Source organism: Saccopteryx leptura, chromosome 12, assembly GCF_036850995.1.
Source record: "Saccopteryx leptura isolate mSacLep1 chromosome 12, mSacLep1_pri_phased_curated, whole genome shotgun sequence".
In the NCBI taxonomy this organism is placed as follows: domain Eukaryota; kingdom Metazoa; phylum Chordata; class Mammalia; order Chiroptera; family Emballonuridae; genus Saccopteryx; species Saccopteryx leptura.
The window spans coordinates 17,926,825-17,943,661 of NC_089514.1; the positions used below are offsets into that span (position 1 = coordinate 17,926,825).

The window sequence follows — 16,837 nt, forward strand, 5'->3', positions numbered from 1 at the left end:
ATTCAATTCCTAGAGGTCTTTACCCAAAAGAAAACATGTTCACACAAAGACTGTTCATGAAAGTCTATAGCAGCTTTATTCAGAATAGCCTCAAACTGGAAACAATCAAAATGTCGATCAACTGGTAAAGGGGTAAAAGAAATTGTATGTGTATATAAGAGAATACTAGTCAGCAACAAAAAGAAACAAACTATACTGATACACTCTTAACTCAGAAGAATCCAAAAACCATATCTTAGTTCAAGGAAAGAAGACAACACTCAAACAAATACAGGCTGTATGGTTTCACTTATGTGAACTCTAGGAGAGACAACTGTCATTCATTCAAAGTCACAGAAAGCACATGAGTAGTATGGGGGATTAACTTCAAAGGGCATGAGAGAACTTCAGGGTTGTTGCTAATAGTCCATTTCTTGATCGTGGTAGTATTTTCACCAACTATACACTTAAATGGGTGCATTTTATTTTGTGAAATGATCCCTGAATGAAGTTGATTTGAAACATGAATTAAACATAACCGGTTCAAATGAGAGAGCACAGATTCTCTGACAGACTGCTAATAAGTGTAGCTACTGGTATTTTTGGAAAGGAGGTCATCAATAGGTATTTTAAACTACCAAGTAATTCTAAATGTAGGAATCTATTCCGGGTAATAATCAGAAATAAGGATGACTATGTGAAGAGATGTTTATAGTCTGCTATTTGAAGAGCATAAGAAAACTGAAAAGAAAAACACAAATCCTACATGTCAATTGAGAATGGTGAGGAAAATAATGAATAAGCCACAAGTGAGACTGTTTTGGAGCTACATAAAATGGCATTTCCAAAGAATATTCAATACTATGATAAACTACTTGTGTCAAAATATTAAACGAGAACTAAATAAAAATCATGCCTAACCTACTCTATCTTCACTCTGTAAAACATGAATTATCAGACTACAAAAATATATATAATAATCATTATTTCTAGGTAGTAGAACTGTAATTGTTTTCTTTATTCGCTTCTGTCTTTTTCCATATATTCTATAGTTTGTGAAAATTATGTATATAATAAAAATATCATTACAAAAGAGCTAGTATTAAATGTTAAAATGTACCACATGGCTTTTAAGGAATGATTTGGAGTCTGGTTGCATAGTGCAAAAGACTTCATTTATCATGGTGAAAGTTTTCTCTATAACGTGATCCCTAGGAAAGAATGAGGGGCTTTCCACGGCGGTTCTGAAATAAAAGCAGTGCAAGCCAGCGACGTTAGGTGGCATCAGAGCTCCAGATGCTGAACCACCGAGCCGAACACTTGCCTGAAAAGAGCTTTGAGATTTTCTGGGAGTTCTGTCCGGCCAGCGTACCCTGGGTTCATGGTAATAAATATTCCAACGGATGGCTTCAGTGTGATCGCTTCTCCAAGAAACACAAACCTACCAGAAGAAGAATGTTGATAAAATTAAATGTGTTCGTTGAATATGAATGCACATAGACAAATGCAAACCACTGGCCAATGCAAACATTATTAGGAAGCCATTCATTCTGTGTAGTTTCCTTTAAAATTCATAAGCATACAGATCTTGAATGTGTTAAGAAGCATGTTTATTAAAAATTCACGCTATCCCCTCCCAAAGGAATTATCAATGTGGGAAGCATTCTTTTATATTTTCATCAAGCCGCAGGATGCTAGAATATACAAACGAGCACTTGGCTACTTTAAGTTAATAACATGTGATGCCATTTTTGCCTTCAAATGTGGGCTGCAATTCCTTGAATGCAGAGAGAAGGTGCCCGTGCTAAGGGAAGAAAGGGACTTCTTGTTCAGGCTATTTGCTCACCCCCGCCTCTCCCTTTCTTCCTTCCTCCCTCCTATTAATTAACAAATACCCACGGCCAACCACAGAGAGGCAGGATAGCGCGGTGGCTATGACCGCTAGCTCTGGATCCAGACTGGGAGCTTCCAGAGGTCAATTCTACCACGTTAGGCACATTCCAATTCCCTCATCTAATTTAACAAAAGGATAATAGTATCACCCACTACCTTATTGGATTATATGAGGATTAAAAGAGATTATGTGTATAAATGGCTAGAGTACAATGCCTGGAACACGGTAAATACTCAACAGATGTTAGCTCTGACTCTGGCTGTTGTCATCATTAGAAGGTGCTGGAGAAGCAGGGAAGGTTTTCAGCAAGAGGTGCAAGGGCCCCGTTAGGCTGGTGATGGAATGAATGGTAACGGGCTGTAGGAGTGCAACTGACGGAGAAGGAAACTTCCACAGGCGGTAAATGAGACCAAGTATGAGGCAGTTTCTTGCTGGGAAAGGGGAGTACTTGGAGTCATTAAGGAGCTGGTCCTACGTCACAGAATGAGGAGGGAAGAGAGCCGCCATTTTTAGGACTATGAGCTTCTTAGGTTTCACAGAATAAAGAGACTGTGGATTTTGGACAGTCAAGGTAAGAATGGAGAAATCTGCATGCCTAGACTATCCGGCAGACAGGACAGGGGAGGGCTGCTTGCAGAAAGAGAGGTGTCTATTGGATCAGGTAACTGATTGCTCTTCCCATTCATCAGAGCAGGAATCACTGCAAATCAAAGGTATGGAACACAAGAGGGTACAGCCAGCAAGGTGCTGGAAGACTTGTGGTAAAGGCAGGGTCCCACCTCTTAAATCCTCAAGGGTAAACAATTTAATAAACCACATGCAATCCTCAAGGAGCCCAGCCACCTCTATGTGGGCTGGTGTGAAGATGAACAGGTACAACTCACATACAGACAGACACGGAGACCATCAAGAGGTATGGTGGGGACTTTTCAGAAACCCTTGCATGGATCAGCTATACAGACCTCTATACAAAAAGATGGCTTCAAATGACAGCTGGGTTACCACAAAAAATAAGATTTTGATTAAAAACTCAATCAAATACACCTGGGGATGAAAGAGGAAAGGACGTCACTTCTCCAACACAGCCCTGGAGGAGGGCAGGTAAGGCAGCAGCTGTCTGCGACCCACAGCCACGTGGTGGGCGCGCTGGGAGGTTTGCTAGCAGGGGGAACTACGCAGCCGTAAATGATAAAACTGGGAACTTCTCTAATAGGTTCACAGTGTCCAGGGTGACAGCTTTCCCTGATGGGGAGACTGACTGTCCCCAGCTGAGCAAAATATCCTAGTAAATGGGGGGGGGGGGGAGGTAAATGTTAGGTCAGATAAATGAAATTGCACTGCATGCCAAAAATGTTACAGTGAAAATCACAACTGTGCACTATAATACTTATTTCTCACATTAAGCCAACGGTCACTGTCATCTTTTATTTTTTTGGAGTGTGGCATCGTGTTGGGAAGTGGTTAGGTTCTGGATAGATTTGGAAAGTTTTTGGCCCAAGTAACTGGAAGTAGGAATATATTTTACAGGGGGTGGGACAACTAACAAAGCAGGTGTTGGTGGAAGGCCAGTATTTTGACTTTGAGAGGACTGTGAGATATGTCAAGTAAAGTCTTGCAATGCCCCAATAGTCAAATGGTACTGAAGGCCATGAGACTGGATGAAGTCACCAAGGGAAGAGTATAACTAGAGAAAGAGACATCTAAAGACTGAATAGGTCAGGAAGTAATAATCTCAAGTGAATAGGTCAGGAAATAGTAATACCAAAAGTAGCTAACACCAGTACGGTGCTGTGTGTCAGGCATTTGTGCAAGGGCTTTGCATTGAATCATCACAGGAACCTGTAAGGTAAGGGGCTATACTTACCCCCATTTTATAGATGAGAAGCAACAGCTCCGAGGGTGGGAGAAAACTGGGAAGGTGTGGGGTCCTAGAGCCCATGTGAAGAAAGTGTGTCCTGAGAGGGGAGGGACCAACTGTGTCAGATGCTGCCAGAAGGTTAAGTAAGGCCAGGATTGAGATGTTATCACCAGATTCAGCATTACAGAGGGCATTTATTATTATTATTTTTTAATCTTTCTATTCAGTGAGAGGAAGGAAGGCAGAGACAGACTCCCACATGCACCCAACCGGGATCCACCCGGCATGGCCACTAGGGGGCGATGCTCTGCCCACCTGGGGCGTTGCTCCATTGCAAACTGGAGCCATTCCAGCGCCTGAGGCAGAGGCCATGGAGCCATCCTCAGCGCCTGGGGCTAACTCGTTCCAATGGAGCCATGGCTGCAGGAGGGAAGGAGAAGAGAAAGAGAGAAAGAGAAGTGAGAGGAGGAGGGGACGAGAAACAGATGGGTGCTTCTCCTGTGTGCTCTGACCGGGAATCAAACCTGGGACATCCACACGTTGGGCTGATGCTCTATCACTGAGCCAACGGGCCAGGGCTCAGAGGGCATTTACTTTTAAGTGATTAAAATGACACAGTATACTTTTGTTGTAGTCAACATTTAAAAACACTAAAATATGGGAGGTTATTCTAAGTATTCTCTCTTATTTTATTTACTTCATAGGACAGGGAGAGACAGCATAGATTGTGAAGGTGAAGTTTACTACATTATTCCATCTTACTTTATTTGTAACAAGAGAAAAAAAGCCACATGCCACTCACTTCTTTTTCCTGTTTCTGATGGCATCATGTATCATTTTCACTTGAACCGCCACCACGGACAGAACTTCCACAGAAATCCGATTGAACTCGTCAAAGCAGCCCCACGCTCCCGTCTGCACCAGTCCCTTGTAGATATTTCCTACAGACTAAATCAGGGGTAGTCAACCTTTTTATACCTACTGCCCACTTCTGTATCTCTGTTAGTAGTAACATTATCTAACCGCCCACCGGTTCCACAGTAATGGTGATTTATAAAGTAGGAAAGTAACCTTGCTTTATAAAATTTATAAAGCAGAGTTACAGCAATTAAAGCATATAATAATAATTACTTACCGAGTACTTTACGTCGGATTTTCGCTAAGTTTGGCAGAATAAATCTTTATAAAACAACTTACTATAGTTAAATCTATCTTTTTATTTATACTTTGGTTGCTCCGCTACCGCCCATCATGAAAGCTGGAATGCCCACTAGTGGGCGGTAGGGACCAGGTTGACTCCCACTGGGTTAAAATGATGGTGTGAGGCACAAAGAATTTAACAGAAGGGGAGGGAGGGTGAAGCTATTACTTTGAATCATTTCAAATCAGGAACAGCATTCTTAGACTACATCATTGTATGTCTGACTTACTTTGTAGTCCATCTGCTCTGAACAGTTGAACACATAGACCATCATGCCAAGGGCACGTCCTAGATCTTTGGTGGTTTCAGTTTTCCCTGTACCAGCTGGGCCAGCAGGAGCCCCACTCATGGTCAGGTGAAGTGACTGAGTCAGAGTAATGTAACACCTGTAAGTGACAGAAAACACGTGTCACGGTCTAATAGGGGGGTTCTGGAAAACATGAAGGGCAATCCAGTTTGTTTTGAAGTTGAAGAAGTCAACACAGAGAATGTGATAGTAGCCCGAACTATTGACACACCTTTGATCTGTTCATGGCAAGAATGAGAGTCAGAATAATATTTCCTACTCAATTTATTTTTAGGTTGGTTGTTTAACAATAATAGAGAAAAATGTATTGCTTTACCTGTTTATTTGATTCATTTCCTAAGAGCTGTGTATTTGAATACAAATAACAATCTGCAATGCTAAAAGAATTTTTGAAATTCCTAGGTAAAGATACTATTCATGTGGCAGACAATATCTCCAACTATTGTTTATAAAACAAATACACGAGCCCTGGCCGGTTGGCTCAGCGGTAGAGCGTCGGCCTAGCGTGCGGAGGACCTGGGTTCGATTCCCGGCCAGGGCAAGCAGGAGAAGCGCCCATTTGCTTCTCCACCCCTCCGCTGCACTTTCCTCTCTGTCTCTCTCTTCCCCTCCCGCAGCCAAGGCTCCATTTGAGCAAAGATGGCCCGGGCGCTGGGGATGGCTCTGTGGCCTCTGCCTCAGGCGCTAGAGTGGCTCTGGTTGCAACATGGCGATGCCCAGGATGGGCAGAGCATCGCCCCCTGGTGGGCAGAGCTTCGCCCCATGGTGGGCGTACAGGGTGGATCCCGGTCGGGCGCATGCGGGAGTCTGTCTGACTGTCTCTCCGTTTCCAGCTTCAGAAAAATGAAAATAAAATAAAATAAAATAAAACAAATACACGAAATCTTGGATGGTGAATGAATTAAACATTGACTTCATTAAACTGCTACTTAATGAATACTTTGAGATGAGATATATAAATATATTCATAGTCTACAAATAATAGATACCTATTTCAAAGGACAAAGCAAATATACAGACACAATTTATTATATTAAAATGTATTTTAGGAACTCATTTTGAGTACATTGCTATGTGCATTTAGATTATAATACGTTTTTTGCAGGAAAGACTCAGGTCTTAGACTGAGAAAAATTATGCAAAGACAGAATAGTTGTAAAAGAAGGAAAAACCAACAAATAATAAGTGCCTTACATGGGGTTTCTGCTGATTTAGAAATGATATTTGTCTGAGCACAGACAGCAGATCTAATGGAAAGATATATACAAGGACGTCAGAAGACCAGGGACCAGTATCTGCTTTGCCAATAAGCAGATAATCTAAGTTTTTTTGTGACATCAACATGCCTCAGGTTTCTCCTCCATAAAATGAGGTTTATGGTTGGAAGATATTAAGAGAGCCAAAGGTAAATGTCTTGAAAGATCCTAAGTACTATGCCAACAGAAACAATTACTTATGAAAATGGAAAGTGTTTCTATACGTCAGGGCCATCACCTGTTTAAGCACACTTTACAGTGAATATGGAGTAGAAAGACCCCTGGACAAGGAATTATAGCACTTTTTATGGTGGAGACTGTCCCCTAAGTCTTTTCCTGGAGTTCCAAGTTTTTGGTTTGGTTTTTTTTTCTATTTTTTTAATTTTATTTATTCATTTTTAGAGAGGAGAGAGAGAGACAGAGAGAGAGAAGGGGGAAGGAGCTGGAAGCATCAACTCCCATATGTGCCTTGACCAGGCAAGCCCAGGGTTTCGAACCGGTGACCTCAGCATTTCCAGGTCGACGCTTTATCCACTGCGCCACCACAGGTCAGGCGGTTTTTGGTTTTTTCTTCAATTTTATTTATTGATTTTAAAGAGAGAGGAAGGGAGGGCGAGGGAGGGGCAGAGAGAGGGAGGAGTAGAGAAAGAGGGGGGAAAGGGAGGAGAGAAAGAGGGGGAGAGACAGAGAGAGACAGAGAGAGAGAGAAACATCAATCTGTCCCTGTATGTGCCCTGACCGGGATCGACCCCACAACCTCTGTATAATAGGACGATGCTCTAACCAACCCAGCTATCTGGCCTGGGCTTGAGGTTCCAAGTTTTAACTGGATATATGGCCCCCTACATGCTACAGACTACATTTCCTTCCTTCCTTCCAGCCAGGAGTGACCAAACTCCAACCAATGTGCTATGTGCTGATATGATGCATCCAAATCCTAGGAAAATACCTTCTTTGAGATAGTTTTCTCTCTTCCACTGACTGAAACACCTGTGGAAGCCATGTTGAGCATGTCCGCCATTGGCCAAGCTAGACTGCTGGGACCAGTCTGCTCTGGACATTAGTTTCTGTGTTAATAAAGCTGTTATATTTTGGGTCTCTCTGTAACAGCAGCAGCTTCGCTTGCACCCTCCTAGACAGTCCACTTGTGTTCCAACTCAAGTCTCTCAGTGACAAGCTGGTTGATGACCTAAGCCTCGGAGCTTGACCGCATATGGAAGAAGGAGGCATGCCGTCTACCGTGCCTACCACACAAAAGAACGGTCAGCATCAAAGGAGACATAATGAAAGAGTCTGATCATTGTGTTAATGTAAATGATCCATAGAATGAAATGGAATACAAATGTACACACTACACAATGTGAACATCATGTAGCACTATTAACACTATCAAAAAAATATTCATCTTTCACTTTCCAAATAAACCAGGTAGTGATTTTTTAATTAAATCATTAATGTTATTAGTCCTCACATATTGGTAAACTTAGAATGCCTCTTCCCATTCTCTCCTATACCCTGCATCTCCCTCTCCCTTCTCTATTTACGACATCACCCATTCACGGGAGACACTCAGCATTTGCAGTTTTCACTGTTCTCAAAGTGATGTTTGTCAAGCTACAAATTTTCATCTCTCACACTGAAAGCAGTATACAAATTATGTAATTAAGATACCAAAGACTGACTTTTTGTTAGAGACAAGTTAAAGAGAACTGAATTAGAGAAAACAGAATTACAGAAGCCATACAAATTAGCAATGATGAAATCATGAGATTAATGTGTAAACAACAATCACAAAGCTAGTTGAGAGAATTCTGCCAACCTCCCAGGACCACCATCAGAGCCCAGCTTTATAGACGCCTATTTGAAGCTGTCTACACTTTTCTTCCCAAATAAACCGTCTGCTATGGTGATACTGAATGTGAGAACACTCCTGTGATCTTGGGGTGTGATTTCTCTTTCCTGAAAACCAAGGATTAAATGTGCTTTGTCCCACCAAGTAATTCAACAGAGGTCAGAACACTAACAAAAAATTTCAGGTCCGTATGTCATATCCTTGCCTCCACAGCTTTCTAACTATGTGTATATATTTACAATGAGTTTTAATAATAGTAATCCCTTACCCCCACCCCTTGCCATACTTGAGCCACACTGGCTTTTGGTTGTATCCCTTGAAATGGCCAGGTTCCTTTCCACCTCAGAAACTTTGTACTTTTCTTTACCTGCAACTTTCTGCCCCAAAATGTCTGCAATAATTGATCCATTGTTAGCATTTAGATCTCAGCTCAAAAGTCCTCTCACTCAATCTACAATAGTAGACACTCCCTTCAAGATACCGCCTAACAAGTCAACCTGTTTTATTTTTGTCACAGCAAATATTACCACCTAAAAGCAATTGTATTTATTGTTCCTCTTTGTTCCACATGCCACACTCAACTAGAAAGTAGCCGCTGGGAGAGCAGAGACCCTGCCGGTTTAACACTGGAACAGTACCTAGGACAGTCCCTACTTAGTATCTCTTAAGCCATTTCATGGGTCTACGTTCTTTCTCTGTCCACTGTATGTAATCCTTCAAAAATGAATCTGGCCCTGGCCAGTTGGCTCAGTGGTAGAGTGTTGGCCTGGCGTGTGGAAGTCCTGGATTCAATTTCCGGCCAGGGCGCACAGGAGAAGCGCCCATCTGCTTCTCCACCCTTCTCCCTCTCCTCTCTCTCTCTCTCTCTCTTCCCCTCCCACAGCCAAAGCTGCATTGGAGCAAAGTTGGCCCGGGTGCTGAGGACAGCTCAGTGGCCTCCACGTCAGGTGCTAGAATGACTCCAACTGCAATGGAGCGGCGCCCCAGAGGGGCAGAGAATCACCCCCCTGGTTGGCATGCCAGATGGATCCCGGTCGGGCGCATGCAGGATTCTGACTGCCTCCTTGCTTCTAACTTTGGAAAATACAAAAAAAACAAACAAAACAAAACAAAAAAAGAAATCTGAACATAAGCAATTACTATTTTTATATTTCCAATACTAGGATTCAGTGGGGGCAGGTGGTTATAAGTCCTGATACAGGATGTCAGCCATAGATAACAAGAGAGAATAAACTTAGTGATTAATACTGCCTTGAACCATATTAATCTGCTCAGGATTTCATGATTTGTACATATTGTATAGTGTCTGTCATTCTGCTTCTCTAGTTTGGTTCTTTTTAATGTTTTTCTAATCAAAGTAAACATTCACTGTGTTACCTAACTAGTTCACCGACACGCTGTTTTCATGCAGTTCCCCAACCTGTTCATCCTTTCCTCCCATTCCTTTCTTTCCAATCTCATGCATCTTTACTGGGGCCAGGGGACCTTCTCAGCTTGGTTTTTCCCATCTAACTCAAACTTACTGTTACCTGTCGGTTAGAGGAGTGATCACTAGTCGAGGACTGTTTCCTAAATATTCATAGAAGTACTGGAACTGAGCATCACAAATATTCACAAAGCAGTGTTTCTGGGTGTCCTCCCACCGGTGACGAAGTTGAGACAGCCAAGCAAAAGCTTGGGGACTGATGACCTAAAAACATCACATGGTCATTATGCATAAGACACAGTTTTTGAGACATCAAAGTTTAATCTATTACGCTAATCAATGCTATTTTCCATTTTATTTCTAAAACTCTCTAAAAGAGAAATCTCTTACATGCTACTACAAACAATAATTGTATGCATATGACTAAATACTTAATATGGAATACATGTGTAATTAAAATCTTCATTTAGAGATGGGTTTTACTGTAAAACAGAATCAATTTGTGCAAGCAATGCTTTTTCCTTTCTCGTGAACACCCCAGGACATTGGATCATTTTTGTTTTTATTTTTTTTTGTTTGTTTGTTTTTATTTTTTATTTATTTAGTTTTTTTCCTGAAGCTGGAAACGGGGAGAGACAGTCAGACTCCCGCATGTGCCCTACCGGGATCCACCCGGCACGCCCACCAGGGGGCGACGCTCTGCCCCTCCAGGGCGTCGCTCTGCTGCTACCAGAGCCACTCTAGCGCCTGAGGCAGAGGCCAAGGAGCCATCCCCAGCGCCCGGGTCATCTTTGCTCCAATGGAGCCTCAGCTGCAGGAGGGGAAGAGAGAGACAGAGAGGAAGGAGAGGGGGAGGGGTGGAGAAACAGATGGGCGCTTCTCCTGTGTGCCCTGGCCGGGAATCGAACCGGGGACTTCTGCACACCAGGCCGACGCTCTACCACTGAGCCAACCGGCCAGAGCCTTTTAGATCATTTTTGTAACTTTATAGTCGCATCACTAAAATCAGATGGAAAAAAATATACTTTCTATTAAAACAACACATAATCCGTAATTTCTGAATGCTGGAGATAAACTATACTTTCAACAGTCCACTTTAAAACCAGCCTTCTTTTAGTTCAGAGGTTTCCCACTTCATTTTTTATCAAATCAAATAACAGTACCTTTTTTCATTGCTAGTCTTTATTATCTTACTCAATCCTATCCATTCTTCTTCCAGTTTGAAAGTATAATTCAGTTTCTTTCAAAATATATGTGACCCTAGAATTTTTGGGGAATCATTTGATATTACCAAGATAATTGTCTACTAATTTGTCTGATGTTCACATAAGTCTCAATATTGCCTATTTAAGCATATCAGATGATCAGAAATTAGACTAAGCTTACATCTCTTTTAGTACAAAATAAAGGACATGTTTTAAATCATAATTTCTCCTACTGCAAGCAACTCGCCAGTGCTAAAATATAATAAAATATGTAAGAAGGTGCAAGGTCATATTCAAAGTGTAGATATCAATGCTTCATTATCAAAATGAGAATACTCAGTAAGTGGTGCTTTGCAAGGATCGGTCTTGGCTGAGCAATTAAAGAACATTATTCACCAGTGACCCTGGACCTGGAGCAAGAAGTATTTTTAAGTTTGTGTCTTACATGCTTGCACTTTGTAGAGAGAATTAAAATTCACTTTGATTTTAATAACTTGAGAACGACTAGAAAAATAACAGAAAACATTTCTCAATATATACAGGCACTCAAATTGTGAAAAGAATTATCTTGTTTTAGTACCACCATCCCCCCCCCCCAAAAAAAGGGGGATTTGGAGGTAGGAAGTGATGGGCATGACAATCAGTGGTGCTCAGCAGACAAGCACATCTGACATTTTTATAAGTGGAAACATATTTTGGAAACGGCGTGGGAAAATTCTTTCACATTATAAACTGCCAATATCTAAGAGACACGTGGGCTTTTTAAAGGGACGAGGAGGTTATTAACGCATTGAAAGGGTTGGAAAATAACTTCTTTACAGAAAGCCACTCAGCCTTGAAAGGAAAAGACAAGGGGTGACCAACATTTCTCTTTCTTCAAAAGGAAAAATAATCAAAGGCATATAGAAATGGCTTAAATGACACAAATGTTATTGCTATGGGCTGGGTAAGCCACAGAGGTGACCATCACTGGCCAGTGGACCAAGCTGACCAGGTGTTGGAGCAGCCGGAGGACCGAGACATGAACACGGTGACCATCACTGGCCAGTGGACCAAGCTGACCAGGTGTTAGAGAAGCCAGAGGACCGAGACATGAACACGGTGACTTCTCAGGCTTCTCCTGCTCTGGGTTAATTTTTGGATGATCTAGATCACAGGCTCCTGACTTGACAAAACTCTTTGGTAATATCAACTTGGGATGATTCTCCTGAGGATAATATATTACCTAACTTAAATCAAACGCACCCAAAGTACAACTAACTTCTCAGGACTAATTAAAATACATGAACCATAAAAAAAGAAAAGAAAAAACAGCGACTTTCTTAAATACCACTTTTAGGAAACACCAAAATCTACGGAATCCCTACAACTTGCCTTCTGAGAAATAAGCTTCGCCACCACGTCTCTGGCGTGGACATCGATGGTGCAGATCGTCGTGACCTTCTGCCTGTCTCCAGGGAGGAGCTCTCCCAGCAAAAGTGCGATCAGGGTATTCAACTGAGAAATCTAGGAGGAATTTTTAAAAAAGAAACTAAGGATCACAAATACAGAATCCAACAGCCCAACAGTCTTTACATTTGCCAAGAGTCTGTTAGTTTGCATGACAATTTCAGGTGTTACCTCAGATGGATCTCCAACAACCCGGGGAGGTAGGAGATGAAGGGAGGTTTGGTTTTAGCTAGTTTCTCAGCTGGGTCAAGATATCCAGTCTTGCCCTGGCCGGTTGGCTCAGCGGTAGAGCGTCGGCCTGGCGTGCGGGGGACCCAGGTTCGATTCCCGGTCAGGGCACATAGGAGAAGCGCTCATTTGCTTCTCCACCTCTCCCCCTCTCCTTCCTCTCTGTCTCTCTCTTCCCCTCCTGCAGCCAAGGCTCCATTGGAGCAAAGATGGCCCGGGCGCTGGGGATGGCTCCTTGGCCTCTGCCCCAGGCGCTAGAGTGGCTCTGGTCATGGCAGAGCGACCCCCCGGAGGGGCAGAGCATCACCCCCTCGTGGGCAGAGCGTCGCCCCTGGTGGGCATGCCGGGTGGATCCCGGTCGGGTGCATGCGGGAGTCTGTCTGACTGTCTCTCCCTGTTTCCAGCTTCAGAAAAATACAAAAAAATAAAAAATAAAAAGATATCCAGTCTTTATAGTCTCAAATCTTCCACCAGTACCAGTATTCAGTCGAAAAGAATTGGTTGTAACATCAGTAATATTTTATACTTTGCAAGAACGTTTATTTATAAGTTCAAGTGCTTTCAAATGCATTGTCTTGTCTGAGCCTCCCTAGAACCTGTGATTTCTTCATTATTGCTTCATTTTTTCCCCCCAACAGTTCAGTCCAGGAAAAAGAGGATTACAAATACAGCTCATCAACATTATCTGCATAGCCTCATAGGTTGGGGATCTTAGTTGTCTCTCAAGATTAAACCTACTCCAATAATGCTCTTTTCTAAATCATAAAATTCTGTACCCACAAAAATAAAAAGTTATCAAATGTCTGCATCCTTTACTATATGGTCATAGTATAACTGCATGCAAGTTCAAGGTCTGAGACATATAAAACATCCCTTGGCAGCTTTTAAATATATATATACCCTATCATGTAATCAGTACTTATTCTTGCCCTTTACATCTTTACATTTGCCAAGAGTCTGTTAGTTTGCATGGCAAGTTCACAGGAATCAGTGTCACATGATTTCCTGCTGGATCCAAGATGGCTGTTGCTTCGTCAAATACCTAACAAGTGCTCTGAAGCTCAAATGGCTATTTTCCTGGTTCACCTTGGCCTTTAGCTTATTCATAAGCACAAAACCTTTCATGACCTCCCACCATACCTCCCTGCCCTGCGACTGTCCAGTGTTACTGGCCTTCTCTTTGTTCTTACACTGGTAGCTGCTCCAAGGCCACTTCTAGAAACTGCTGCATTTGCCTGAAGTCGGTTTCACTCTGATCTTTGTACGGTTGGCTTCCTCTCGTCATTCAAGTCTTAGCTCAGATTGGCCTCCTCTGATGGACCTTCCCTGGCCACCCTACTTACTATTAATTACCCCTTACCCAATTAGTCCACAGGTTTCTATTTTAGTTTCTTCATGGTACTTACTAATGTCCTGCCATTCACTTATTTAAATTTCCCTGTTTACTGTTTGTCTCCTCTATTTGACTATTAGCCCAAAGCAGTAAGGCCCTCAGCTGCCTTATTCAGAACTATATCCCCGTATTTAGCAGAGCGGCCGGCATAAAGCATGTGCTCAGTAAACATTCATTTTATGGATGAAAGAATGAATGAACAAATGAATGACAGCGACGGTACAAACCAGAGGAACATTTTCTTCTCTCATTCACTCACTCACTCACTCACTCACAGGAGACAAATGTGGTTACCGTTTCCTGAGCTTACAGGAAAATGAGGAATGCAGACAAATAATTACAACTGTTTTGTTAGGGCAAGAACAAAGTACGAGGACCACGCACAGAAAGAGGGCTGAGAAGGACATCTTGGAGGAAAGGGTATTTATTGCTAAGACCTAGAGAATGAGTATAATTTAGGTATAGAGAACTTCGGGTTGGCCACTCAGGGAGGCAGTGTGTAAGCCACAGGAAACAGCCTGCAGGAAGGCCCAGGAGACAGCGGGTGACCTTGTCTGGGAACTGGGAGAAGTCTAGAATGGTGACAGAGGAAGGGAACGAGGGACCAGGCACATGGGGAAGCCAGGACCCCTGGGAGAAGTCTAGAATGGTGAGGAGGAAGGGAACGAGGGACCAGGCACATGGGGAAGCCAGGACCCCTGGGAGAAGTCTAGAATGGTGACAGAGGAAGGGAACGAGGGACCAGGCATATGGGGAAGCCAGGACCCCTGGGAGAAGTCTAGAATGGTGATGAGGAAGGGAACAAGGGACCAGGCACATGGGGAAGCCAGGACCCCTGGGAGAAGTCTAGAATGGTGACAGAGGAAGGGAACGAGGAACCAGGCACATGGGGAAGCCAGGACCCAAACACGCAGGGCTCGGCCAGCTGACTGAGGAGTCGGATGAGATGTGTTCCAGGGTCAGGGGGAGGCGGAGTGATAATTAGAGTTGTTTTCAAAGGATGTCCTAGCCTGTAGCATGGTGAATTGGAGGGACGTAAGGCTGGAAAAAGAGACCAGAGAGGAGGGTGCCACAGTCATCCAGGTGAGCACAGTGGCCGGGACTGGGATATGAATAAAAGGGTGGGGGGGAAAAAACAGTGAAAACAGAAATATTCAGGGCGAATAAAGAGATGCGCTGGCTGACTGGATGATGAAAGAAGAGTCAAACGGTCTTCTAGTGTGAGAAAACAGTGAAGAATGGGGGTGCGTTTTTCTGAATTTAGGACCAGTGGAGAAGCAGGAAGAACATCGTCCTGTAGCAGCAGAACTGTTATCCCGCCAGCATCCGGCATGACCGAGTTCCCAGCCTGGGGACACCCAGGCCACTGTGGCACGTGGCTGGGGCGGCCCCCTGTAGAAATGGGAAAATCTCTCTCAGCAAGTCAAAGTGAACATTACAATATAACTGCTGTAGTTCTGTGGGGTGGGGGGTGTCAGCTACCAATACCCCCAACTCTTTCCAACCGGACACAACACAAAAAATAATGTTCTTCTTTCAAAACAATAGGAACGAGGACTTCTAATCCTATCAATGTTTCCATTCCGGCAATATCAGAAGCCATGGGTTTTTATTTCCGCCAGCTAGAATGAAGGAAACTGCAAGAGAGAACAGGTCCACACCCGCCCATGCCACCGGGGCACGTGCATGGGCTCCCGGTTTGTTACCCTCCGTTCCCACGTCCATTTCCTGCTGCTCCTTTCATCGCATTGCTGGAACCACCAGCACAAGACTGAGCCGTGCCAGTCAGAGACAGGGAGCCTAATTACCCCAGTCCTGACACTAATGGAAATGATGCTAACGCTTCACCATTAAGCATGATTTTCTCTGCAGGTTTCAGAAAGATACTCAAGTTATAAAGTTTCTTCTTTCTTTCAAACACTTACAGTAGAAAAGAAACAGCTATAAAATCAATCGTCTGAGTTCCTACCTTAGGAAATTTGAAAAAGAGAGCAAATTAAACTCTAAGTAGAAGAAAGGAAATGATGAAGATAAAGCAGAAATCAGGGAAATATAAAACAAACCATGGAAAAAGTCGCCTGACCAGGCAGTGGTGCAGTGGATAGAGCGTCGGACTGGGATGTGGAGGACCCAGGTTCGAGACCCTGAGGTCACCAGTTTAAGCACAGGCTCATCTGGTTTGAGCAAAGCTCACCAGCTTGAGCCCAAGGTTGCTGGCTCGAGCAAGGGGTTACTTGGTCTGCTGAAGGCCCGCCGTCAAGGTACGTATGAAAAAGCAATCAATGAACAACTAAGGGGTCACAACGAAAAACCAATGATTGATGCTTCTCATCTCTCGCTGTTCCTGTCTGTCTGTCCCTATCTATCCCTCTCTCTGACTCTCTGTCTCTGTAAAAACAAAACAAAACAAAAAACACGGAAAAAGTCAAAGATTAGTTCTTAGAAAAATATAAATAAAATCAATAAACACCTAGAAAGCCTGATTAAAGAAAACACAACTCAACACCACCAGGAATAAGGGGAGGACCTGAGGCCAGATCGTCCAGATGAGCCAAGGGAAACGTCAAGATACCCCCATCAGCTCAGTCTGAGAACTTAGGTCAGGGTGGACAGACTTCTTCTGTAAAGAGCTTGGCAGGCTGCGTGGCCTCTACCGTGACTCCTCTTAGCTGATGTGGTGCAAAAGCAGCCGGCGACATAGGCTGTGGCCAGATTTGGCCAGTGGCTGTCATCTGCCAGCCACTGACTGAGATGAAATGGAGAAATACCGTGAATAATACATTTTTCCA

At 43.3% G+C, this 16,837-nt stretch overlaps 1 protein-coding gene across 5 annotated transcripts in view; it reads right to left on the minus strand.

Moving 5' to 3' along the window:
* DNAH11 (dynein axonemal heavy chain 11) overlaps positions 1-16,837 on the minus strand; it is a 302,981-nt gene that overhangs the window by 188,003 nt on the left and 98,141 nt on the right. For all 5 annotated transcript variants that reach the window (XM_066354493.1, XM_066354491.1, XM_066354490.1 and 2 more), the window contains exons 31-35: positions 12,353-12,484; positions 9,877-10,037; positions 5,162-5,318; positions 4,534-4,679; positions 1,304-1,420 (exon numbers count right to left, since the gene is read on the minus strand). In XM_066354493.1, coding sequence (XP_066210590.1) covers positions 1,304-1,420; positions 4,534-4,679; positions 5,162-5,318; positions 9,877-10,037; positions 12,353-12,484 — 713 coding nt within the window. The remainder of the gene's footprint in view (positions 1-1,303; positions 1,421-4,533; positions 4,680-5,161; positions 5,319-9,876; positions 10,038-12,352; positions 12,485-16,837) is intronic.